The sequence below is a fragment of the Erinaceus europaeus genome, chromosome 2, assembly GCF_950295315.1.
Source record: "Erinaceus europaeus chromosome 2, mEriEur2.1, whole genome shotgun sequence".
Lineage (NCBI taxonomy): Eukaryota > Metazoa > Chordata > Mammalia > Eulipotyphla > Erinaceidae > Erinaceus > Erinaceus europaeus.
In genome coordinates this window covers 202,691,415-202,714,272 of record NC_080163.1, presented here as the reverse complement: position 1 = coordinate 202,714,272, position 22,858 = coordinate 202,691,415, and the positions used below count along the sequence as shown (strand labels likewise).

The window sequence follows — 22,858 nt, the reverse complement described above, 5'->3', positions numbered from 1 at the left end:
GAGCTGGGGAATCTTCCCTTGAGAGATCTCAGCAAAAACAGGAAAAACAACTTGGTGAGAATTAATGAAGGATCCCACTCCCCTCCCTCTCCTCCCTGGCAGTGGTGCTTTCATTGTCATACTTCCTTCTGCTGCTTCTCCCCCCAACCCCCGCCAACTGAGAAAGGTACACCCCAGGACAGGTAAGGACAAGGTGATTCCATGGACAGGGCTCTGAGGCAGCAAGTAGAGAGGTTAGAGGAGAGGGAGAGGGAGAGGGAGAGGGAGAGGGAGAGGGAGAGGGAGAGGGAGAGGGAGGGATGAGGGAGAGGAGAGGGAGAGGGAGGGGAGAGGGACTGGGAGGGGAGAGGAAGAGGGAGAGGAAGGGGAGAGGGACTGGGAGGGGAGAGGGAGAGGGAGAGGGAGAGGGACTGGGAAGGGAGAGGGAGAGGGAGAGGGAAGAGGGAGAGGGAGAGGAAGGGGAGAGGGAAGAGGGAGAGGGAGAGGAAGGGGAGAGGGACTGGGAGGGGAGAGGGAGAGGGAGAGGGACTGGGAGGGGAGAGGGAGAGGGAGAGGAAGGGGAGAGGGACTGGGAGGGGAGAGGGAGAGGGAGAGGGACTGGGAGGGGAGAGGGAGAGGGAGAGGGAGAGGGAGAGGGAGAGGGAGAGGGAGAGGGAGAGGGAGAGGGAGAGGGAGAGGGAGAGGGACTGGGAGAGGGAGAGGGAGAGGGAGAGGGAGAGGGAGAGGGAGAGGGAGAGGGACTGGGAGAGGGACTGGGAGGGGAGAGGGAGAGGGAGAGGGAGAGGGAGAGGGAGAGGGAGAGGGAGAGGGAGAGGGAGAGGGAGAGGGACTGGGAGGGGAGAGGGAGAGGGACTGGGAGGGGAGAGGGAGAGGGAGAGGGAGAGGGAGAGGGAGAGGGAGAGGGAGAGGGAGACCCAACCTTTTGCAGGCTCCCCCCTTCTTTGCTAGGCCACAGGAATGCAGATTCAGGTTGAGCCAGCCTGTTTTGGTAAGTAATCTAGGTGTTTAAAGACAGAACTTGGGTGACAGCAGAGCTTAACAATGACTCTGCAGCCCTAGCAAACAGGAGACCCACAGTCCCGCCCCAGCTCTGCAGGGACACTGGGACACGCAGACCCCAGAGGAGAGCACACCTGTCCACTGCACACTCAGGGCACACAGCAGCCTCCAGGGGGCCCATGCCCGTCCCCCCCCAGCTCCCTGCCTGCAGCCTGACGGGCACAATGGGATTTCTGTTTGCTCAGGTAGCATGTGATGGGCGGCCCCTGCTTTGCCTAGCCAGGAGCTGCAGGTCTCTAGGTAACAGGTGGCAGCTTCCAGGCTGCCTTCCAGGTATAAAAAGGAGTGAGCTCATAGGGGTGGGGCCCTGGGACTTGCAGGCAGAGGTGAAGGTGCAGCCAGGTGAGCCTAGGGCTCAGAGAGAGAGAGAAGGAGAGAGAGAGAGAGAGACTCACTCACTGGTCACCTGCCAGCCCAGCCTGTGACACCCCTGCCCCTCCAGCTGAGGATGGAGCCCAAAGACAGAGAGCAGCTGGGCTGCAGGAGGAAGAACCTGCTCTTCCTGAGGCCCCGGCTGTACATGCTGGAGAGGAGAAACACGGACACCGCGGTGGACAGCATGGCAGCAGGCGACAGGGCCGGGCCCCTGAGGAGAAGCCAGTCCGACAGGACCGAGTATGGCCAGAGGCTGCAAGGTGAGCAGAGGCCTGTGGCCAGGACCCGGGACCCGGCTCCTCCCGCTGCCCAGGCGCAGGAGAAAGCCCAGCACTGCCTCCTCCTCCTCTTCCTCCTCCTCTTCCTGCTCCTCAGACCATTGGGAGAGCAGGAGACTAGTTCCAGCCCTACCTCCCCTGCGAGATGACCTCACTGGGGTCCAGCACAGCAGCCTAGGGGGCTCCCCTCTCTGAGGCCAAGGGTCTTTTGTAGATTTGAAGTGCACCCCAGTTCCCAGGTGAAATGAAGACGGGAAAGGGAGTGGGCAAAATGTTGCTTCCCCTGGGGAAAAAACATACGAAGACTAATACGGTTCACGCTGAGCAGTGAGCACGGTCATGGGCAGGTGGGATGATGGCCATCGTTGATAATGCCTTGGGGGCAGAGGGGAGGCCAGGCACTGGCGCACCTGGTTGAGCACTCACACGACAGTGTGCAAGGACCCAGGTTCAAGCCCCTGGCCCCCACCTGCAGGGGGAAAGCTTCACGAGTGGTGAAGCAGGGCTGCAGGTGTCTCTCTGTCTCTCTCCCTTCCTTCTTAGTGTCTCTCTGTCTCCATGCAATAATAAATAAAAATATTTTTAAATGGCTTGGGAGCTCACTGGAGAACAGCAGCCCTGATGGAGATGGTGAGAGTCATGCCCCATGGAATATGCCTTCCAAGGAAATGACTGCAGATTATTCTGTGGTCGTCTCCAGAGAAGGGACTACGGCTCTCCTAACTGGTTTCTTTCCTTTCCTTCCTCTGTTTTTTTCTTTCAATTTTCATAATTTATTTTAATTTTTAAACTTTATTTTGGATAGAACAGAGGGAAATCACAGAGAGCTCATTATACAGTTCATTTTATTTTTTTTAATATTGATTTATTTACTGGATAGGAAAAGAGAGAAACTGAGATGAAAGGGGGAGACAGAGAGGGAGAGAGGCAGAGAGACACCTGCAGCCCTGCCTCACCACTCATGAAGCTTCCCCCCTGCAGGTGGGGACCAAGGGCTCAAATCCAGGTCCTTGTGCACTGTGATGTGTGTGTGTTCAACCCAGTGTACCACCACCCAGCCCTCTGGTCACACAGTTTAAATGCAGCTAAACAATCTCATGAAAGATTCCTGATGGGAGTTCATGACTCTTAAAAGTCCTGACAGCCCAGGATTTAACAAAATTTAACGAAAGCCAAAATGTAGACTCAGGCCTTACCCTTTAACATTTTTCTTTAGAAAAAAAAAAAAGGAAGGGATATTATTTGATCTCTGAAATGAATCATTCCCAAAGCAATGGATGTACTAGAAAGAATAAATATTTTCAAGTTATACACATTTGGTTTCCAATCTTGCCTGTCAGTGTTTGCCACCTCTACACACATGACTTAAAAGTCTCTCAGCCTCAAGTAGTCTGTCTGTGGAAATGGCAGGAAGGAACATGGATGTCCTGATGGAAAGAATGAGGTCAGATGACCACAGAAAGTGCTTATCAGTTTGATGGTCCTTTTCTTTCTAGGAAAAGTGGGTACCGTCATGGTTATGACAGAGCTTGTTTTCTGTTCATCCAAATTTAGCAGTCTATAGTGAGCATGAACTCTCGTCTGTCCTTTGATGGGGAGGGCACAGACAGAAATTCTGAAGGCGCCCAGGGCTTTGTCCCTAATAGCATGCTGCTTCTGACATTCCCTGATGCTCAAGTTTCAGTTGATATTTTTCATTTCATTAGCAAAACAAAAATGCAGAGGACATCTTGGCTGTTCACCTTAGAAACACAGCTGAAAGGACACAATTTGTAGTCCCCAAGATACAGCCGCCCTTAGAGGTCACTTAGCAGGAAACCCTGGTTTCTGTGCTCATTGGATTTGTGGCTCCCATGGTGTGTGTGTGTGTGTGTGTGTGTGTGTGTGTGTGTGTTAATGATTAACAAGACTGTAAGATAACAGGGGCACAATTCCACAGTTCCCACAACCAGAATTCCCTGTCCCTTTTCCTCCATTGGAAGCTTCCTTATTCTTTATCCCTCTGGGAGTCTGGACCCAAATTCTTTGTGGGGAGCAGAAGGTGGGAGTTCTGGCTTCTGTCGTTGCTTCTCCACTGGACATGGGTGTTGGCAGGTGGACCCACACCCCCAGCCTGTCTCTGTCCCTAGTGGGGCAGGGCTCTGGGGAGGGGAGGCTCCAGGACACACGGGTGAGGTGGTCTGCCCAAGGAGGTCAGGTTGGCATCACGGTAGTGTCTGCAGTTTGGTGTCTGAAAGGCAGTAAGATATAAAGCAGGACAAATTGCTTAATAAACAAGAACCCAAAGGTAGGAATAGAGCAGATGAAACTAGAGGTCTTCATTTCGGAAGAAGCTAGGAAGTCTATTTCAGGTGTGTTCCAAGATTCCTTGAGTTCTGACAGGCCTTGGGCCTTGTCGTTGAAGGAGGAAGGGCAAACTCCTGAACCCCTATAAAGGGGTTCTATGCCTCTAGAACTGTCTGTGCCTGAGAAAAATCTGAAAATCTGAGCAGTGAAGATAGGCGGGTCTCTGGAGAAATAACAGTTCTTGGGTGTAATTCTCTCTCTTTTTTATAACTTTATTTATTTTCCCTTTTGTTGCCCTTGTTGTTTTTATTGTTGTAGTTATGATTGTTGTTGTTACTGATGTCATTGTTGTTGGATAGGACAGAGAGAAATGGAGAGAGGAGGGGAAGACAGAGGGGGGAGAGAAAGACAGACACTTGCAGACCTGCAAATTGTTGAACAATCATGAACCTACAGGCTGGAATAGTGCAGATGAAGACATCTCCATTTTGTAACCAAATCCCAGTCTGGAGCTGACAGAGTTTTTCTCCAAGATCCTTCTGTAAGCATTTGCCAGTAACGAAGGCATTTTTCTCATTAGGGTCAGAGCCGTCAGTCCTGTGGGGCAGGCTGGCCTGCTCCAGCCCACCCCACCCCTCCCCCAGCACACGGAGGAGTCCCAGGTCACCATAGGGGACTCTCTACTTCTGAAGCTTCCACAACTTTTGCTCTGGTTGGGTTGGTGTTGTCCCCAAGGGCACCAAGCAGGGCCAGAGCTGGCTCAAGTCCAGGCCAGATGTCCCCAAGCAGGGTGAGGTCACCGTGTGTCTAGGCTGGGCTGCTGTGAGTCGCTGCAGGGACCCTCTGCTGTGCCTCTCCTCTCCTCTCGTCTTTCTCTTTCCCTACCTCCTTCCATTTCTTTTTCTTAAACTTTTTTTTTTTAATCTTTATTTGCTGGATTGAGACCGTCAGAAATTGAGAGGGATGGGGGGTGATAGAGAGGGAGAGAGACAGAGAGACACCTGCAGCCCGGCCTCACCACTTGTGAAGCTTTTCCCCCTGCAGGTGGGGAACAGGGGCTCGAACCTGGGTCCTTGTGCGCTGTAACGTGTGCGCTCAACCAGGTGCGCCACCGCCTGGCCCTCCGTTTTTTGTTTTTAAATCATTTTATTTATTTATTATTGGATATATAGACAGAAATTGAGGGGTAGGGGAGATAGATAGATAGATAGACAGACAGACAGACAGACAGACACCTGCAGGCCTGCTTCACCACTCATGAAGCTTTCCTGTTGCAGATGGGGACCAGGGGCTTGAAGCCAAGTCCTTGTGCATAGTAATGTGAGCACTTACCCAGTTGTGTCACCACCTGGCTTTTGTCCTTCCTTCCTTCCTTCCTTCCTTCCTTCCTTCCTTCCTTCCTTCCTTCCTCCCTTCTTTTCTTCCTTCTTTCATTTTCAATTTTATTTTATTACCTTTATTTATTTGATAGAGACAGCCAGAAATCGAGCCGAAGAGGGAGATAGAGAAGGAGAGAGACAGAGACACACCAGCAGCAAGATTCAAGTACAAGATTCCTGGTGACGGAGGCTTTGAGTCCTGATGGATTTGGGATTCAGAGCTTCTGTCATTGCTTCTCCGCTGGACATGGGTGTTGGCAGGTGGATCCACACCCCCAGCCTGTGTCTGTCTGTCCCTAGTGGGGCAGGGCTCTGGGGAGGGGAGGCTCCAGGACACATGGGGGGGGGCGTCTGCCCAGGGGAGTCAGGATGGCATCATGGTAGCATCTGCAACTTGGTGGCTGAAAGGCAGCAAGATATAAAGCAGGACAAATTATTTAATAAACAGGAGCCAAAGGTAGGAATAAAGCAGATGAGAATAGGGACCTTAGGGTGGAAAGAGGCAAGGAATTATAATTTAGGTATGTTCTAAGAGGCCCATGACTTCACTAATTTTTGCCTGAGCCCAACACCTAACATGTAGGTGAGCTAAAAGTATTGTCTGGGGAGATGGTGTCAGAGTTGAGAATAGAGCTATCTGCTCTAAGTCTGGATCAGGACAGAGTAGCTCCCAAATATGAGGAAAGTCTATAAATACCATTAGCTGTTTACCCCATCGATCTGACCCAGGGCCCATGTCTATTCATATTCAGCACAGGAGCCTGTGTGACCTCCGAGTCCCTGTCAGTCTGAGCTCACAGTCCGTGGTCACAGCTGGAACATTCTAGGCTGCTCTCATGTCAGGACCTATCTTCCTTGAGAGGCAGAGCAGGCTGACCAGCCTCCCTTCAGAGAGTGGGGCAGTTGCTACCATGGCTGCTCTGTAGTGAGGGCAAATGAGCTTCATTTTCAGACAAAGTTCAGGATTCAGGGACCGTGGAATTTTTATCTAGTGGGTTCCAGAACTGGCTGCCAGCTTCTAAGACACCCCCCCTCCCCCCGCCAGCCCAGCCCAGTGGATTCTGCACTGCCTGGTCCTCAGAGCCAGTGGGTCCTGGGGCCGGGTGGAGCTTGCTCACACTGGAGCCCTCCCACTGCCCCCGTGGTCAGAAACAGCTGGCAGAGCAGGCCTCAAAGCCTCAGGACAAGGAAGAAGAAAGCCTGCTCTAGGGCCCTTTCAGATTTTGGCTGGGAGCTCCAAGAGGGCTGTGCAATCTGCCTTCGAACTGGGCTCGCCAAGTGCAGGACAGTAATCGAGAACATCTTGCCCCTTCAACGTGCTGGGCTGGGCTCCACGCACTTGCTCCAGGACCCCTTGAAGGACTCTGCATAGAGTGGGGGGTTTCAGCTGGGACAGACGTTCAGGATTCAGCCCTTCTATGCGAGGGTGTGGAAAGTGAGAGGAATGGGCTGGCGGGGGGGGGGGGGGGGGGCGAGTTGGGAGGGAAAGAGTGTCATCTGCTGGGGACCTGTGAGCCAGGAGGCCTCACCTTGTAATCCAGTTCCTGCTACCTACTCAAGACTGGCCTAATAGCCGACTTAACAGGTGTGTTGGGGAAGGGAGACTTTCCCTTCTAGGTTCAGCTGCTGGGTCTTCTAAGTAGACTGAAAACACACACACACACACACACACACACACACACACAGAGTTGTGTTCAAGACAACAGGCTCACAATGGAGTCACCTGTGTTAAGTGTCATGTTGCTAGACCCACTCAGTTTCATTTCACACAGCTCAGGTCTCTGTAAATGTTTTTTTTTTTTTTTTTTATTTTCTCTTTTGTTGCCCTTGTTTTTTTTTATTGTTGTTGTAGTTATTATTGTTGTTGTTATTGATGTCATCGTTGTCAGACAGGATAGAGAGAAATGGAGAGAGGAGGGGAAGACAGAGAGGGGGAGAGAAAGACAGACGCCTGCAGACCTGCTTCACCGCCTGTGAAGCGACTCCCCTGCAGGTCGGGAGCTGGTGGCTCGAACCGGGATTCTGACACCGGTCCTTGCGCTTCGTGCCACGTGCGCTTAACCCGCTGTGCTACTGCCCAACTCCCGGATTTTTTTTTCTTTTACAAAATTAAAAAAAAAATTATTTATAAAATGGAAGTACCGACAAGACTATAGGATAAGAGAAGTACATTTCCATACAAAGCCCACCCCCAGAGCTAGCTCCATATCCCATCCCCTTCCTTGAAAGCTTCCCTATCCTTTGTCCCTCTGGGAGTATGGACCCGGGATCTTAACCCAATTGCCAAATAATTGGTGATAGCAATAACTATCTATTGCCTTCGTAAACCCTAAGGTAGCAGTAACCCCCCCCCCCCCCCCGTCGCCTTCTCTATAAAGCCCATACATCTCCCAGTCCTGGAACCCCTAGGGGGGTTCACTTTCCTGCAGGCTTCTCTCAAGTGAAATGGGATCTTACACCTACTTGAATGGTCTGCCTGGCATCCTCTGCCCTCTCCCAAACAAGAGCGACCTTGTCATCCTCATCCTGCGTCTGTGCCCGGCACAGCCCTCCCCCCTCATCGCTCGTCTCTTGTACCTCTATGCCCATCACTCCAGGCAGCCCCAGGCTGCCAGGTGCCAAGCGGCCCCAGTGGAGACTCATGAACAAAGCCCATCAGGCCGTTAAAATCCACTCAGCTGCATTTAGGCTGTTCTTGACAGCTTCCACAAGTGGTGAGATGCCAGAGCTAATACCATCTTAACAGGAGGAGGAGAGGGGAGAGGGTCTGGAGAAAAGGGATCCCAAAAAAGTGGAGGAGTCTTTAGAAGGAGAGAGAGAGAGAGAGAGAGAGAGAGAGAGACCAGGCTGTGGCTGGGTTCTGTGGAGCTGGCTGTTTAAACGATAGCAGCATTCGACAGGCCAGCAAAGGGAGTATCGATTGGATAGTGAATAGCCCACACCAGAGAGTTACAGTGGCTGTGCTGCAGAGCCCTTTTCTCTGCAAAAGAGAGAGGGGTTTTAAGTCCCTAGTTGGGGGCTGAAGTGTCAAAAAGAAGGTGAGATTTAAAAAAAAATTATTAGTGATTTAATAATGATTAACAAGAGTGTGTAATAACCGGGGTAAAATTCCACACAGTTCCCACCACCAGAGTTCTGTGTCCCGTCCCCTCCATTGGAAGCTTCCCTATTCTTTTTTTTTTTTTTAATATTTATTTATTCCCTTTTGGTGCCCTTGTTTTATTGTTGTAGTTATGATTGATGTCGTTGTTGGATAGGACAGAGAGACATGGAGAGAGGAGGGGAAGACAGAGAGGGGGAGAGAAAGACAGACACCTGCAGACCTGCTTCACCGCCTGGGAAGCGACTCCCCTGCAGGTGGGGAGCCGGGGGCTCGAACCGGGATCCTTACGCCGGTCCTCGAGCTTTGTGCCACCTGCGCTTAACCCGCTGCGTTACCACCTGACTCCCAAGAAGCTTCCCTATTCCTTATCCCTCTGGGAGTCTGGACCAAAATTCTTTATGGGCTGCAGAAGGTGCAGAGGTCTGGCTTCTGTAATTGCTTCTCCACTGGACATGGGTGTTGACAGGTGGATCTGTAGAGAGGACGAGCTTTAACGTGACAAGAAGGACTGGTTTCTGAGGGCAAAGATGAGAGTCGCCTAGTGAGAAGAATTGTCAACAAGTAAGCTTCCTTGGGTGGTGCCTTCTCAAATTACATTGGGCTCCTAAAAGGGGGCAGTAGCCACTTGTTCAGTTAGGAGAATGAGCTCTTCTCCTCTGATGTGGGGAAGGACAACAGGACTAAGGCGAGAGCCAGAATTGCCCCTCAGTCTCCAAGCACCTTCCGTGCTCTTAGCTCAGAATTACCTGCATGCCAGAGGCTGGGAGCTACCAAGAGCCGGGCTCTGAGACTCTCGGGGTGGCCTGGATCAGACACCTTCACATATTTGTGATTGGTGTGTTCTGAACTTCTTCAGGTGATAGAGCTCATATTTGAATTCAGGTGCTTTAAATATTTGCAAAACAGAATGTCTTGCCTTAGCAGGCATTTTCCCCACAGGGCGAATCAGTAATCAGAAGTTGAAGCAACCTGAAGTCGACAGTGTATGTTTGTAGTGGGATGACTCTTCCCTGCTTCTACCATAAGCTTGACCTTCTCTCTCTATTTATTTTATTTTATTTGTGAGAGGGATAGGAGGAGGGAGAGAAAGAACCAGACATCACTCTGGTACATGTGCTACTGGGAACTGAACTCAGTGGAGGGGGAGGGAGAGAGGGGGAGAGAGACCTGCAGACCTGCTTCACCACTTGTGAAGTGACCCCCCTGCATGTGTGTGCTCTCCAGACTAAAGTAGCTATGTAGACCTCTAGGAAAACAAGTGTGGAACTCGGAGAGTGTGTGCTGGCCTGGGACAGTGGGGGCCTTGGTTTGGGTGTTGTTACACTTGGTTTTACTCAAAGCACTAAGAAAACATTAGCTTCAAATCTTATTGACGAAGAACTGGATGAGATGGAAATAGAATTCAATATTAGCGAAGATTAAAAGCCCATGATTATTTGTTGATAATCCTTTGTTGAAATAACGTTAGGATCCTGAATGCAAATAAATAAGAACTTTGGTGAGAGAAATATTACTTTATTAAAGTAAATATATATATATATTTCTTTTTTCTAATTTCTTTATTGGGGAATTAATGTTTCACATTCAACAGTAAATACAATAGTTTGTACATGTATAACATTCCCCAGTTTCCCATATAACAATACAACCCCCTCTAGGTCCTCTGTCATCCTTCTTAGACCTATATTCTCCCCACCCACCCACCCACCCCCAGAGCTTTTACTTTGGTGCAATACGCCAATTCCAGTTCAGGTTCTACTTGTTTGTTTTTTTTGTTTTTTTTTCCCATCTTGTTTTTCAACTTCTGCCTGAGAGTGAGATCATCCCATATTCATCCTTCTGTTTCTGACTAATTTCACTCAACATGAATTTTTCAAGGTCCATCCAAGATCGGCTGAAAACGGTTAAGTCACCATTTTTTATAGCTGAGTAGTATTCCATTGTGTATCTAGACCACCACTTGCTCAGCCACTCATCTGTTGTTGGACACCTGGGTGGCTTCCAGGATTTGGCTATTACACATTGTGCTGCCAAGAACATATGTGTACACAGATCTTTTTGGATAGATATGTTGGGTTCCTTAGGATATATCCCCAGGAGAGGAATTGCAGGGTCATAGGGTAGGTCCATTTCTAGCCTTCTGAGAGTTCTCCAGACTGTTCTCCACAGAGGTTGGACCAATTTACATTCCCACCAGCAGTGCATGAGGGTTCCTTTGACCCCACAATCTCTCCAGCATTTGCTGCTGTCACCTTTTCTGATGTGTGACATTCTCACAGGAGTGAGGTGATATCTCATTGTTGTCTTTATTTGCATTTCTCTGACAATCAGAGACTTGGAGCATTTTTTTATGTGTTTCTCGGCCTTTTGGATCTCTTCTGTGGTGAATATTCTGCCCATGTCCTCCCCCGATTTTTGGATGGGGTTATTTGTTGTCTTGTTGTTGAGTTTATATATTCTGGTTATTAGCTTCTTGTCTGATGTATGGCATGTAAATATCTTCTCCCATTATGTGGGGGGGTCTCTTGGTTTGGGTAGTAGTTTCTTTTGCTATGCAGAAGCTTTTTAATTTGATGGAGTCCCATAGGTTTATACTTGCCTTAGTCTTCTTTGTCATTGGATTCGTTTCATTGAAGCTGTCTTTAAAATGTATGTGGAGAAGAGTTCTGCCAATATTTTCCTCTAAGTATCTGATAGTTTGTGGTCTAACCTCCAAGTCCTTGATCCACTTGGAATTTACTTTTGTATTTGGTGAAATACAGTGGTTCAGTTTCATTCTTCTGCATGTTTCAACCCATTGTTTCCAACACCATTTGTTGAAGAGACTCTGCTTTCCCCATATAATAGTCTGGGCCCCTTTGTCAAAGATTAGATATCCAGAGGTGTATATATTTCTTTTTATTTACTTATTAATTCCCTTTTGTTACCCTTGTTGTTATCGTTGTTGGATAGGATAGAGAAAAATGGAGAGAGGAGGGTAAGACAGAGGGGGAGAGAAAGACAGACACCTGCAGACCTGCTTCACCACCTATGAAGTGACCCCTCCCCCTGCAGGTGGGGAGCCGGGGGCTTGAACCAGAATCCTCATGCCAGTCCTTGTGCTTTGTAACAACTGCACTTAACCCACTGTACTACCACCCGGCTCCCATAAATATATATTTTTAATGGACACAAGGAATTTTGGATTTTTTGAAATATCACCACCCGGCCCCTTAAAATAAATATTAAAGTCAACAAAATCATCTCCAGCAGCAATACTCCTTTGTGTTCTATTTCACCCTTTCATCATTTTTTCCCCACTCTGTTCTTGCAGTAATTCTTTAAAATAAGTAGAAAGCAGATTATCAACAGTGGTTAAGCTATATAAAGGCTGAACATTTTATCTGCTTTATACATTTATTTTTTACAGTAAATTACATTAAACTTTGGCAAAATACACATAACATGAAATTGACCATATTAACCCAATTTCATAGACTAAAACAATGACTGTTTTACCTTGTCCATCTGCTTTTTTTTCTCTGTGTAGCCCAGGATTAGTGAAGTCCTGTGGTGATGGTCTTTTTCTGTCTCACTTATCTCACTAAGCATGACACCTTCTAGGTCCAGCCATGCTGCTGAAAATTCTGGGGTATCAACCTATAATTTTTTAAAAATATTTATTTATTCCCTTTGTTGCCCTTGTTTTATTGTTGTTATTGATGTCGTCATTGTTGGCTAGGACAGAGAGAAATGGAGAGAGGAGGGGAAGACAGAGAGGGGGAGAGAAGGATAGACACCTGCAAACATGCTTCACCGTCTGTGAAGTGACTCCCCTGCAGGTGGGGAGCCGGGGACTTGAACCAGGATCCTTACGCTGGTCCTTGTGCTTTGCACCGCGTGTGCTTAACCCACCACACTACCACCTGACTCCCTCTAGAATTTTTTAAAACATTAATAAGCTGTGTGCTTCAGTAGAAAATATATCTTATTATGGATGTTTTCCAGTTATTTCAACTTCTCTCTTTTTTTTTTTCTTCCTCCAGGGTTATTGATGGGACTCGGTGCCTGCACCACAAATCCACTGCTCCTGGAGGCTATTTTTTTCCCACTTTTATTGCCCTTGTTTTATCCTTCTTGTGGTTATTATTATTATAGTTGTTATTGATGTCGTTGCTGGATAGGACAGAGAGAAATGGAGAGAGGAGGAGAAGACAGAGAGGGGGAGAGAAAGACAGACACCTGCAGACCTGCTTTGCCGCCTGGGAAGCGACTCCCCTGCAGGTGGGGAGCCGGGGGCTCCAACCAGGATCCTGACACCGGTTTGATCCTTGCGCTTTGTGCCACCTGCACTTAACCCGCTGCGCTACCGCCCGACCCCCCAACTTTTTTTGTTTTTAAGGGGCATTCTGTTTGTTTTAATTTTATTAGTGATTGAATATTGATCTACAAAATGACAGAATAACAGGGATATAACTCCACACTGTTCCCACCCCCAGAGCTCTGTGTCTCCATTTCCTCCATTGATAACTGCAGTGGTTCTCCCAAGGTCACAGATAGGGGCTGACTTTTATTTCTATAACTCTGTATATATATATATATATCCTCTTTTTTCTATGGTCCTTCTCTCCCTTTCTTTCTTTTTCTCTTTTTTAAATTACCTTTATTTATTTATTGGACAGAGACAGAAATGGAGAGGAAGGGGGAGATAGAGAGGAAGAGAGACAGAGAGACACCTGCAGCCCTGCTTCACCACTAGAACCTGGGTCCTTGTGCGCTGTAACATGTGCCCTCAGCCAGGTGTGCCACCACCAAGCTGCCCTTCTCTGCCTTTCTAAGTCACACACCTGTTACTAATTTCAGATGTCCCCCATTTTTCCTCTTCTCTCTCCAAGTCCTGGTGGAGTTGGAGTTTAGAACCTTTTGGTCATCTTTTCCCTATCTAGGAGTATGGACCAAAATTATTATTTTTTGTCTATGAATAAACTATTTATTTTTTAGTTTTTATTTTTAAATTATTTTACTTAAATAAAACCAAGTAAGTATTTATAAGCTGGAATTACTTAACATTTAGGATGTCAGGGGCCACTTGGTGGCAATGGTCCAAAATTCTTTATGGGGAGCAGAAGGTGGGAGTTCTGGCTTCTGTCATTGCTTCTCCGCTGGACATGGGTGTTGGCAGGTGGACCCCACACCCCCAGCCTGTGTCTGTCTGTCCCTAGTGGGGCAGGGCTCTGGGGAGGGGAGGTTCCAGGACACATGGGTGAGGGCGTCTGCCCAGGGAGGACAGGATGGTGTCATGGTAGCATCTGCAACTTGCTGAAAGGCTTGAATACACTTAATTGTTTCTATCCTTTGTATAAAATCATAACTATTGCTGAGTCTGGGAATGTATTTCTATACATTTTACTTCCAGCCTGATGGTCAGGTTTATCATCTAATGTAATAGCAATGGGACAGATTCAAAACAAACTGTGACCATTAAGTAAGCATTGACTAGTGTGCTATAAGTCTCTGTTGTCTCTTTTAAATTAATTAATTAATTAAGCAATAACCCTGGAGGCAAAATATAAACAGATTAAATAATTAATTAATTAATCTATTTATATTTTGCCTCCAGGGTTATTGCTGGGGCTTGGTGCTTACACTAGAAATCCACTTCTCCTGGAGGCTATATTTTCCCTTAATGTTCCGCTTGTTGTTGTTTTATTGTAGTTATTATTATTGTTGTTATGGCTGTCATTGCTGTTGGGCAGGACAGAGAGAAATGGAGAGAGGAGGGGAAGACAGAGAGGGGGAGAGAAAGACAGACACCTGCAGACCTGCTTCACTGCCTGGGAAGCGACTCCCCTGCAGGTGGGGAGCCCAGGAAAGGGATCCTTCCCCCCGGTCCTTGTAGTTTGCGCCATGTGCACTTACCCTGCTGCAGTACCGCCTGGCCCCGTCTTGTCCCTTTGCTAACAGGTTTATATGATTCTGACTTCCAGGGAACAAATTGTGTTTTATGAATGTACCATGAATTGTCAAGAAGCCTACCTAACCTTTCCTTGCTGGCAATCCTCTGATAGCAGTGTTCTTCCTCCCTTCCTCCCTTCCTCCCTTCCTCCCTTCCTCCCTTCCTCCCTTCCTCCCTTCCTCCCTTCCTCCCTTCCTCCCTTCCTTCCTTCCTTCCTTCCTTCCTTCCTTCCTTCCTTCCTCTCTCCCTTCCTCCCTCCCTCTTTCTTTATTGCTCTTCTGTTTTTTCCTTCTTTCCTTTCTTTCTCTCTCTTTCTTCCTTTCTTTCTTTCCTCCAGAGTTATCACTGGGGCTCAGTGCCAGCACTATGAATCCACTGCTTCTGGCGGCCAGTTTTCCATTTTATTGGACAGGACAGAGAGGAACTAAGAGAGGAGGGGGAGAGAGGCAGAGAGATACCTGCAGACCTGCTCCACCACTTGTGAAGTGTCCCCCCCCCATCACCGCAGGCAGAGAGCCGGGGGCTGGAACCCAGATCCTTGCGTTTCATACGATGTCAACCAGGTGCCCTACTGCCGGACCTCTGTGTCCTTTCCAGCAAAGGAAGCAGAGACATCAGCAGAGCATCTCACGCGGGTGTGTTTCCGTCCCACAGAGAAGATGACCCCGCAGGCCGAGTGCTGTGCGGCTGAAAGCCTGACTCAGGAGGAGGAGCAGCGGACCCAGAGGATGATGACCAAGCGGCTGAGGGTCATACAGGAGCTGGTCCAGACAGAGAGAGACTACAAACATGACCTGGAGCTCTGCATCCGCGAAGTGGTCCAGCCCTTGAGAGATAAGCAGGTCAGTGAAACTGGAGGCCGCCTCACCCTCCGCTCACACCGAGTGGACCCACAGTGGCCACACCCTATGTGGGGAAGTGGTAGCTTCTGCTGCAGTGAGAGGTGACGGCCCTTCCCCATCCCACCCGCAGTCCCAGGGTTTGCTGCTGGGACTCGCGTGGGGGGCCTCTCAACAGAGGTAAGTCACACTGGCCTCTCGTGTTAACTCTGGTGGCTAACAACAGGAAAAGACCAGGAGACCATTTGGTTGCAAATGATCCGTTTATTGTACAGAAGGCAGGCTTTAAGTAGCAGGAGGGAACAAAGGACATTTTTCATCTGTGGTGATAATGATGGGTTTTGAAGGTCAGAACCCTCATGGTGAAGGTTCTAAGGAATGAGGAGAATCGATAGTGGTAGAGGGGAGTTCCGGAGTGATTAGTGGCAAGGGAGAAGCAGACAGAGAGGATCCTTGAAGGTGGAAGGATAAGATAGAGGAGTTAGATCAAAGTGGAGGAGGGGGTTAAGGAAATAGAAAGGAAGAGCCTTTTTGGTCAAGGCGGAATGTTGATATGTGGAGTATGTGTGATCACAACAGGTGAAGTCTAGTGAACTTAAAGCAGGCAAACCATTTGGTTTCTAACAAGGAAATGAGTTACGTGTCAGGGGGTGTAGTTTCTTGTGATACTTGGGAGACTGACAAGGGGAAACTGAGTCAGGAAAGCTTTTCCCTCCATGCTTTACCCCTGAAAGGGAGAGACTGACAGGTGGGGTATATTTTCAGACCTCCATCTGTATGATGGGAGTTCCCCTATGCTCTAGCATGCTTTCACAGTTATCCTACAGTTTGTGTTGGGATAAGGGGAAGGGGAAGGGCCAAAGTCTCTTGTAGCTGCGGCGGGACACACCCAGAGTCGCTTTGAAGGCTGGGAGGGAGATAGCATAATGGTTCTGCAAAAAGACTTACACGCGGGGAGCTGGGTGGTGGTACGCCCAGCTAAGCTCTCACAGTGCAGTGCACAAGGACCCAAGTTCAAGCCCCCAGTCCCCACCTGCAGGGGGGAAGCTTCACAAGTGGTGAAGCAGGGCTGCAGGTCTCTCTTTCCCCCTCCCTACCTCCCACTCCCTTCTCAGTTACTTTCTGTCTCTATCCAGTAATAAGTAAATTAAAATATTTTTTTTAATCTTAAAAAGAGAGAGAGAGAGAGAGAAGTTGTAGGTGTGGCTTGGAAAGGAAGCCTATGTGTGTCTAAAGGAAGCCTAAAGGTGTCTATGGCAAGACCATAGACAAAATATGCAAGTATATATCAATAGATAGTTACAGAAATAATAGTCAACTCATCTCTGTGACCTTGGGAGAACCACTGCAGTTTCCAGTGAAGGGAATAGAGACACAGAACTCTGTTAGTGGGAAAAGTGTGGAATTAGACCCCTGTTATCTTGTAATTTTATAAATCAATATTAAATCACTAATTAAAAAAAACCTTCGGTTGAGCCTGGAGGATTTTCCCTAAACAAACCTTCAGTGAACTGAGGCCAGGCCAACCTTCGTGCTTGTTGCCAGGATCAGCAGAAGTCACTTCAGAGCAGTCAGTGTGGAAGCACCCAGTGGGAAAACTGGTTCTGGTAATTTATTCTCTAAGCCGGGCAGCGAGGAAGCCTTCTTCACCGCCCCTCCCCCTTTATTTGGCAGTTGGTCAAAGTGATGGCAGAGAGTCAAACACCTGTTCTTATTTGCCTTTGGAATTTCTAAAATTCACAAAAGTACCAAAAACACTGAGGGAACCGAGCTGCACCCCTCTCTCCGTTTCCGGAGAGGAACACCACCACCACCACTTCTTTCCCGTCCCTGGGAGCTGTTGCGCCACAAGCAGAAGCCTTTTGAGTGTGTGTATGGTAGATTTTTGTGTTTTTAAAAAATATTTATTTATTTAGTCCCTTTTGTTGTCCTTGTTGTTTTATTGTTGTAATTATTATTATTATTATTGATGTCATCATTGTTGGATAGGACAGAGAGAAATGGAGAGAGGAGGGGAAGACAGAGAGGGGGAGAGAAAGACAGACACCTGCAGACCTGCTTCACTGCCTATGAAGCGACTCCCCTGCAGGTGAGGAGCCGGTGGGGGGGCTCGAACTCGGATCCTTATGCCAGTCCTTGCTCTTTGCCCCACCTGCACTTAACCCGCTGTGCTACCTGATTTGCACCACTTGCACTTAACCCGCTGCGCTACCCGCTGCGCTGACTCCTGATTTTTGTGTTTGTAACCAAAATGACAAGAAAGATTACTTCAGACTTGTTCGTCTTTGCTCTAATTTGGTCAAAGTTCTACATTTTCTTTCTTTCTTTTTTTTTTTTTATTTTTATTTTGGATAGAGACAGCCAGAAATTGAGAGGGAAGGGGGAGCTAGAGAGACAGAGAGACACCTGCAGCCCTGCTTCACCACTCGTGAAGCTAACCCCCTGCAGGTGGGGACTGGAGACTTGATCCCAGGTCCTTCTGCACTGTGATATGCGCTCAACCAGGTGCGCCACCACCCAGCCCCAGCCTGTGCATTTTAAGCAGTGAATAGATTTCCCTTTGAGCCTCGCTCTCACATTCCTGTGGGACTTGCTGCATTTTTTTAAAATTTAATTTTGGATTTGTTTGAGAGAGACATCTGAGCCCTGCCTATTCAGCTCTGACATATTGTGGTGCCGGGAATTGAACCTGGGGTCTCAGAACCTCAGGCATGCCACACCGAGTTCTAATACCCTGAGGTCTTTCCCATCCTTCTGCTCAGCATTTGGAGGGGTGGGGAGATGTGCAGGGACCTCCTCCCTAGAGTGGGGAGAGTGTAACTTCAGCACCTTGCAGGGCGTCTCTGAGACTTGCATGTCCTGCCTTGTCTTCTAGCTGGGGTTCACTGGGGTTTGTCTGTACCTCTCAGAGCTGGGTTCTGTCTCTGGACGGTCCAGGCAGTTCTCAGATGTGGGGCTCTCAAGTCTGGCTCTGCTCCTGGTACCGGAGTGTCATCCCTTTCCTCTGAAGCCCCTGCCCACCATCTTCCTCCAGCTCAGCCCTCCGGTTCCCACTTCTTGACAAGAGAAACTCAGACATTGAAATCTAGTAAGATTTGGCTGCTTTCACTGGGAGAAGAGCAGATTTACAGTCATGAGAGTGCACTGAAACACAAGGCCAGCGAGCCAAGACAGAAGCAGGTTCTCAGGGGCCAGGTGGTGGTGCACTGGTTGAGTGTACACGTCACCATGCACAAGGACCCAGGTTCAAATCCCCACTCCCCACCTGCAGGGGGTAAAGCTTCACTAGTGGTGAAGTATGTCTGTGGGTGTCTCTGTCTCTCTTTCCGTCTCTGTATCTCCCTTCCCTCTCACTTTCTCTCTGTCTTATCTAATTAAAAAATTGAATTAGCAGGTCAGGCAGTGGCACACCGGGTTAAGCACACGTAGTACAAAGCACAAGGACCCGAGGAAGGATCCTGGTTCGAGCCCCCGGCTCCCCACATGCAGAGTAGTTGTTTCCCTCCTGTCTCAATTTCTCTCTATCTGATAAAATGGGGGGGAAATGGCCTCCAGGAGCAGTGGATTTATAGTGTAGGTACCAATCCCCAGTGATAACCCTGGAGGCCAAAAAAAAATTGAATTTAAAAAGAAAATGGAAAAAAATGGATTCATAGTGCTGGCACTAGTCCCAATAATAACACTGACGGACTGACGGCAACAAAAAAAGAAAAGACAGAACAGAAAGAGGCTATCAGATAATTATCAGAGCATACCCAGCTCTTGTTACTGACGCGCGATGGATGGATGGGTGGATGGACAAATGGACAGACTGACCAACTTGCAATGTGAAGGTTCTCGAAGCTGTTTCCTCAGGCTTGTCCTGCCTGACAATTAGAGGAAGCCACAGGTGAGAACTGTGCGTCTTCTTGAGTCTGACAGTTCCGGAAGGACACTTGCCAAAATCTCCTCTGCCCGCCATCCTTGCTAAAACACCTTTACTGTTTCCAAAATAATAGTCATCCTGCTTTGCTTAATAGGCAGTCAGGCAATTTTCTCTTTTTTTTTTTTTGCCTCCAGGGTTATTGCTGGGCTCGGTGCCTGCACCATGAATCCACTGCTTCTGGAGGCCATTATTTCCCCCCTTTTATTGCCCTTGTTGTTGTAGCCTTGTTGTGGTCATTATTGTTGTTGTTGATGTCGTTTGTTGTTGGATAGGACAGAGAGAAACAGAGAAAGGAGGGGAAGACAGAGAGGGGGAGAGAAAGACAGACACCTGCAGACCTGCTTCACCGCCTGTGAAGCGACTCCCCTGTAGGTAGGGAGCCGGCGGCTCGAACCAGGAGCCTTACTCCGGTCTTTGTGCGCTTAATCCACTATGCTACCACCCAACCCCCCCTTTTTTAGTACCTGTTTTTGGTGCTGGATGGTGGCACACCTGGTTGAGTGCACTAGGGCCTGGGTTCGAGACCTCAGTCCCCACCTGCAAGGGCAAAGCTTCACGAGTGGTGAAGCAGGGCTGCAGGTGTCTCTCTCTCTCTCTCTCTCTCTCTCTCTCTCTCTCTGTCTTCCCTCTCTCGATTTCTGGCTGTTTCTATCCAATGAATTAATAAAGGTATTTTTAAAAGTTAGGAAAAAAGCAAGTCCACAGAGGGAACAGGAGGGACCTCCACTTGGGGCCTGGAGTTTTTTCCAGACTCCGAAGCTGGAAAAGGGTCTGAGTGGAAGTGTGTGTTGGGGAAACAAGGGTGGACTCATGAGCACCAATTTTGGGAGCTTGCAGATACTGAAAAGGCTGCAGGTGTCACATGTTCATTCATCAGAGAAGGGCTGTTTGGAGTTTATGTACAGATGTGTGCCACCCATCCCTCACCAACGGGAGACTTCTGGGCCTCTGAGCTGAGGAGTCTGATAGCTGTGAGGAGACAGCTCGCAGTGCCAGGGGTAATTGATGAGTGCCGCTAGAGTTCAGAGAGGGGACAGCTCACTTCCAGACAGATGGACGGGGCAGCATTTCACGGAGGATGTGTTTTCCCAGTTGCCTATGCAAATGGCAGATTCAGTGCCTGTCGAGTGCCTCTCTCGGGCTGTGACCTCTTGCGCTGAAATTTCTGCCTGGGAAAGAAGGGAATTTATGTCCTAGCCTGGCCCCAGAAGAGTTTATGATCTGGTCAAGCAGACGAGTCACAGAAAAGACACATCTTGAGCAAAGATGTGTCCAGGGCAACAGCAGAAGTGATGCTGACAGAAGGCAGTTCACAAGTAGTGTGCTAATTAGTGATGCGGACAGAGCTGCTTTAGCTGTGAGCAAGAGGATCTGGTAGCCTCGTAGGGCATGAAAATGTGCTCCTCTCTCTCACCAGAGTTCTCTTCCTCATAGCTGCCCTTCTCTCCTCTCTCTCTCTCTCTCTCTCTCTCTCTCTGTCTGTCTGTCTGTGTATGTGTCTCTCCTTTCTTTCTTTTTTAATATTTATTTATGTATTCCCTTTTGTTACCATAGTTGTTTTATTGTTGTAGTTATTATTGTTGTTGTCGTTGTTGGATAGGACAGAGAGAAATGGAGAGAGGAGGGGAAGACAGAGAGGGGAGGAGAGAAAGACAGACACCTGCAGACCTGCTTCACCGCCTGTGAAGCGACCCCCCTGCAGGTGGGGACCAGGGACTTGAACCTGGATCCTTGTGGACTGTGATGTGCACTTAACCAGGTGTGCCACCACCTGGCCCCTCTCTCTTTTTTTTTTTTTCTAATTGGGGTATTAAAGGTTTACAGTGCACATCGTTGTTGATACATGTATAAAGTTTTTCAGCTTTCCCCCAAACACACTCACCCCAACCTAGGCCCTCCTCCAACATCAGGCACCAGGATCTCAAAGCCCCCACCCTTCGTCCCCCACCCCCAGAGTTCTTTACTCTAGGGTGCAGCACACCAAACCCGGTCCAAGTTCTGCTTTGTATCTCCCCTTCTGATCTCGCTTCTCCACTTCTGTCTATGAGTGAGATCATCCCATCTTCCTCCTTCTCTTTCTGGCCATTATCTGTGACCTTGGGAGAACTACAGTTTCCAGTGGAGGGAATGGGGACACAGACCTCTAGTGGTGGAAATGGAGTGGAACTACACCTTTGTTATCTCATAATTTATAAATAAATATGAAATCACTAGTAAAAAAAAAAAAAAGATGAAGGCATCAGTAGACGCATGTGATACCCCCTCCCCCTATCAGTCAGTTTGGGGTGACTTCTCAGTGGTATTCCTTCCTCAGAGATCTCAAAACTCCTCACATCTGCCGGGTCTTGCTAAGGCCCTGCGCCCGCAGCCCCCACTGACTCTCTCCTCTCTCATACTGTCAGATGTCAGCCTTTGAGGGCTCGACGGTGCTTCAGTGAGGTGAGGTCCCTAGAAGGAAGAAAACACATGGAGATACCCTTGGTGGGGCAAGAAAATGTGCTCATTTATTGTTTCCTGCAGAGCCTTTTATCACGTGGGCTGATAACAGTCGGCTCTGCTGAGTCCTGACGGGGGAAGCACAGTGTCAGCATTACAACGTACATCTGTGCAAGGCTCAGAAGGTACCGAGTGCAGAAGGTATCGAGCGCCACACAGGCTTTGAGCCGGCAAGACTCAGATCTGGAGCCAAAGCTGCACCCAGAAGCTGGGCTGTCATCTGGGCATGGGTCAGAGTGCAGACAGCCGACCCTTGGCAGCTCAGCCCACACCTACCCGGAGAGTTCTGTCCCCGGAGCCCTAACCTGAGACCTTCCCTGCAGTGGCATCTCTGCCCAGCTCGGGCCTTTCCATGCTCACATCTCCTGTGTAAGATGCACTCCGGCCATGGGTCAGGTAGCCTGGCAAAATGAGTAGTCACTGCAAAATGAGTGCCAGACCTGGCTGGCAGGGCACTGGGTTCAGCCTGCCCTCAGACACCGGCCAGCCAGCGTAGTTTCTGGCTGCACAGCATGAAGGCTCACATAGAGAGCAGTAGCTAGGGAGTCGGGCGGGAGCGCAGCGGGTTAAATGCAAGTGGCAGGAAGCTCAAGGACCGGCAGAAGGATCTCAGTTCGAGCCCTGGCTCCCCACCTGCAGGGGAGTCGCTTCACAGGCAGTGAAGCAGGTCTGCAGGTGTCTGTCTTTCTCTCCCCCTCTCTGTCTTCCCCTCCTCTCTCCATTTCTCTCTGTCCTACACATCAATAACAACGATAATAACAACCACAACAATGGTAAAAAAAAAAAAAAAAAGGCCACTGGGAACAGGGCACCAAGCCTCAGCTTGGTGGGAAAAATAAGATGGAGGCTGGGCGGTAGCACAGCAGATTAAGCACACATGATGCCAAGCTCAAGGACCGGTGTAAGGATCCCGGTTGGAGCCCCCGGCTCGCCACTTGCAGGGAGGTCATTTCACAGGCGGTGAAGCAGGTCTGCAGGTGTCAGTCTATCTTTCTCCCCCTCTCTGTCTTCCCCTCCTCTCTCCATTTCTCTCTGTCCTATCCAACAACAGCAGCAATGGCAACAATAAAAATAACAAGGTCAACAAAATGGGAAAGAAAGCCTCAATGATCAGTGTATTCGCAGTGCAGCCACCAAGCCCCAGCAATAACACTGGAGGCAAAAAAAAAAAAAAAAAAGAAAA

The 22,858-nt window shown here is 48.8% G+C and overlaps 1 protein-coding gene across 4 annotated transcripts in view; it reads left to right on the top strand.

Annotated features, from left to right (window-relative positions):
* Positions 1 to 1,298: 1,298 nt before the first annotated feature.
* ARHGEF38 (Rho guanine nucleotide exchange factor 38) overlaps positions 1,299 to 22,858 on the top strand; it is an 88,006-nt gene continuing 66,446 nt past the window's right edge. For 3 of the 4 annotated variants that reach the window (XM_060186317.1, XM_060186316.1, XM_060186314.1), the window contains exons 1-2: positions 1,299 to 1,694; positions 15,070 to 15,257. In XM_060186317.1, coding sequence (XP_060042300.1) covers positions 1,508 to 1,694; positions 15,070 to 15,257 — 375 coding nt within the window. In that variant the 5' untranslated portion in view covers positions 1,299 to 1,507. The remainder of the gene's footprint in view (positions 1,695 to 15,069; positions 15,258 to 22,858) is intronic. The other variant, XM_060186315.1, reaches the window with a different exon arrangement.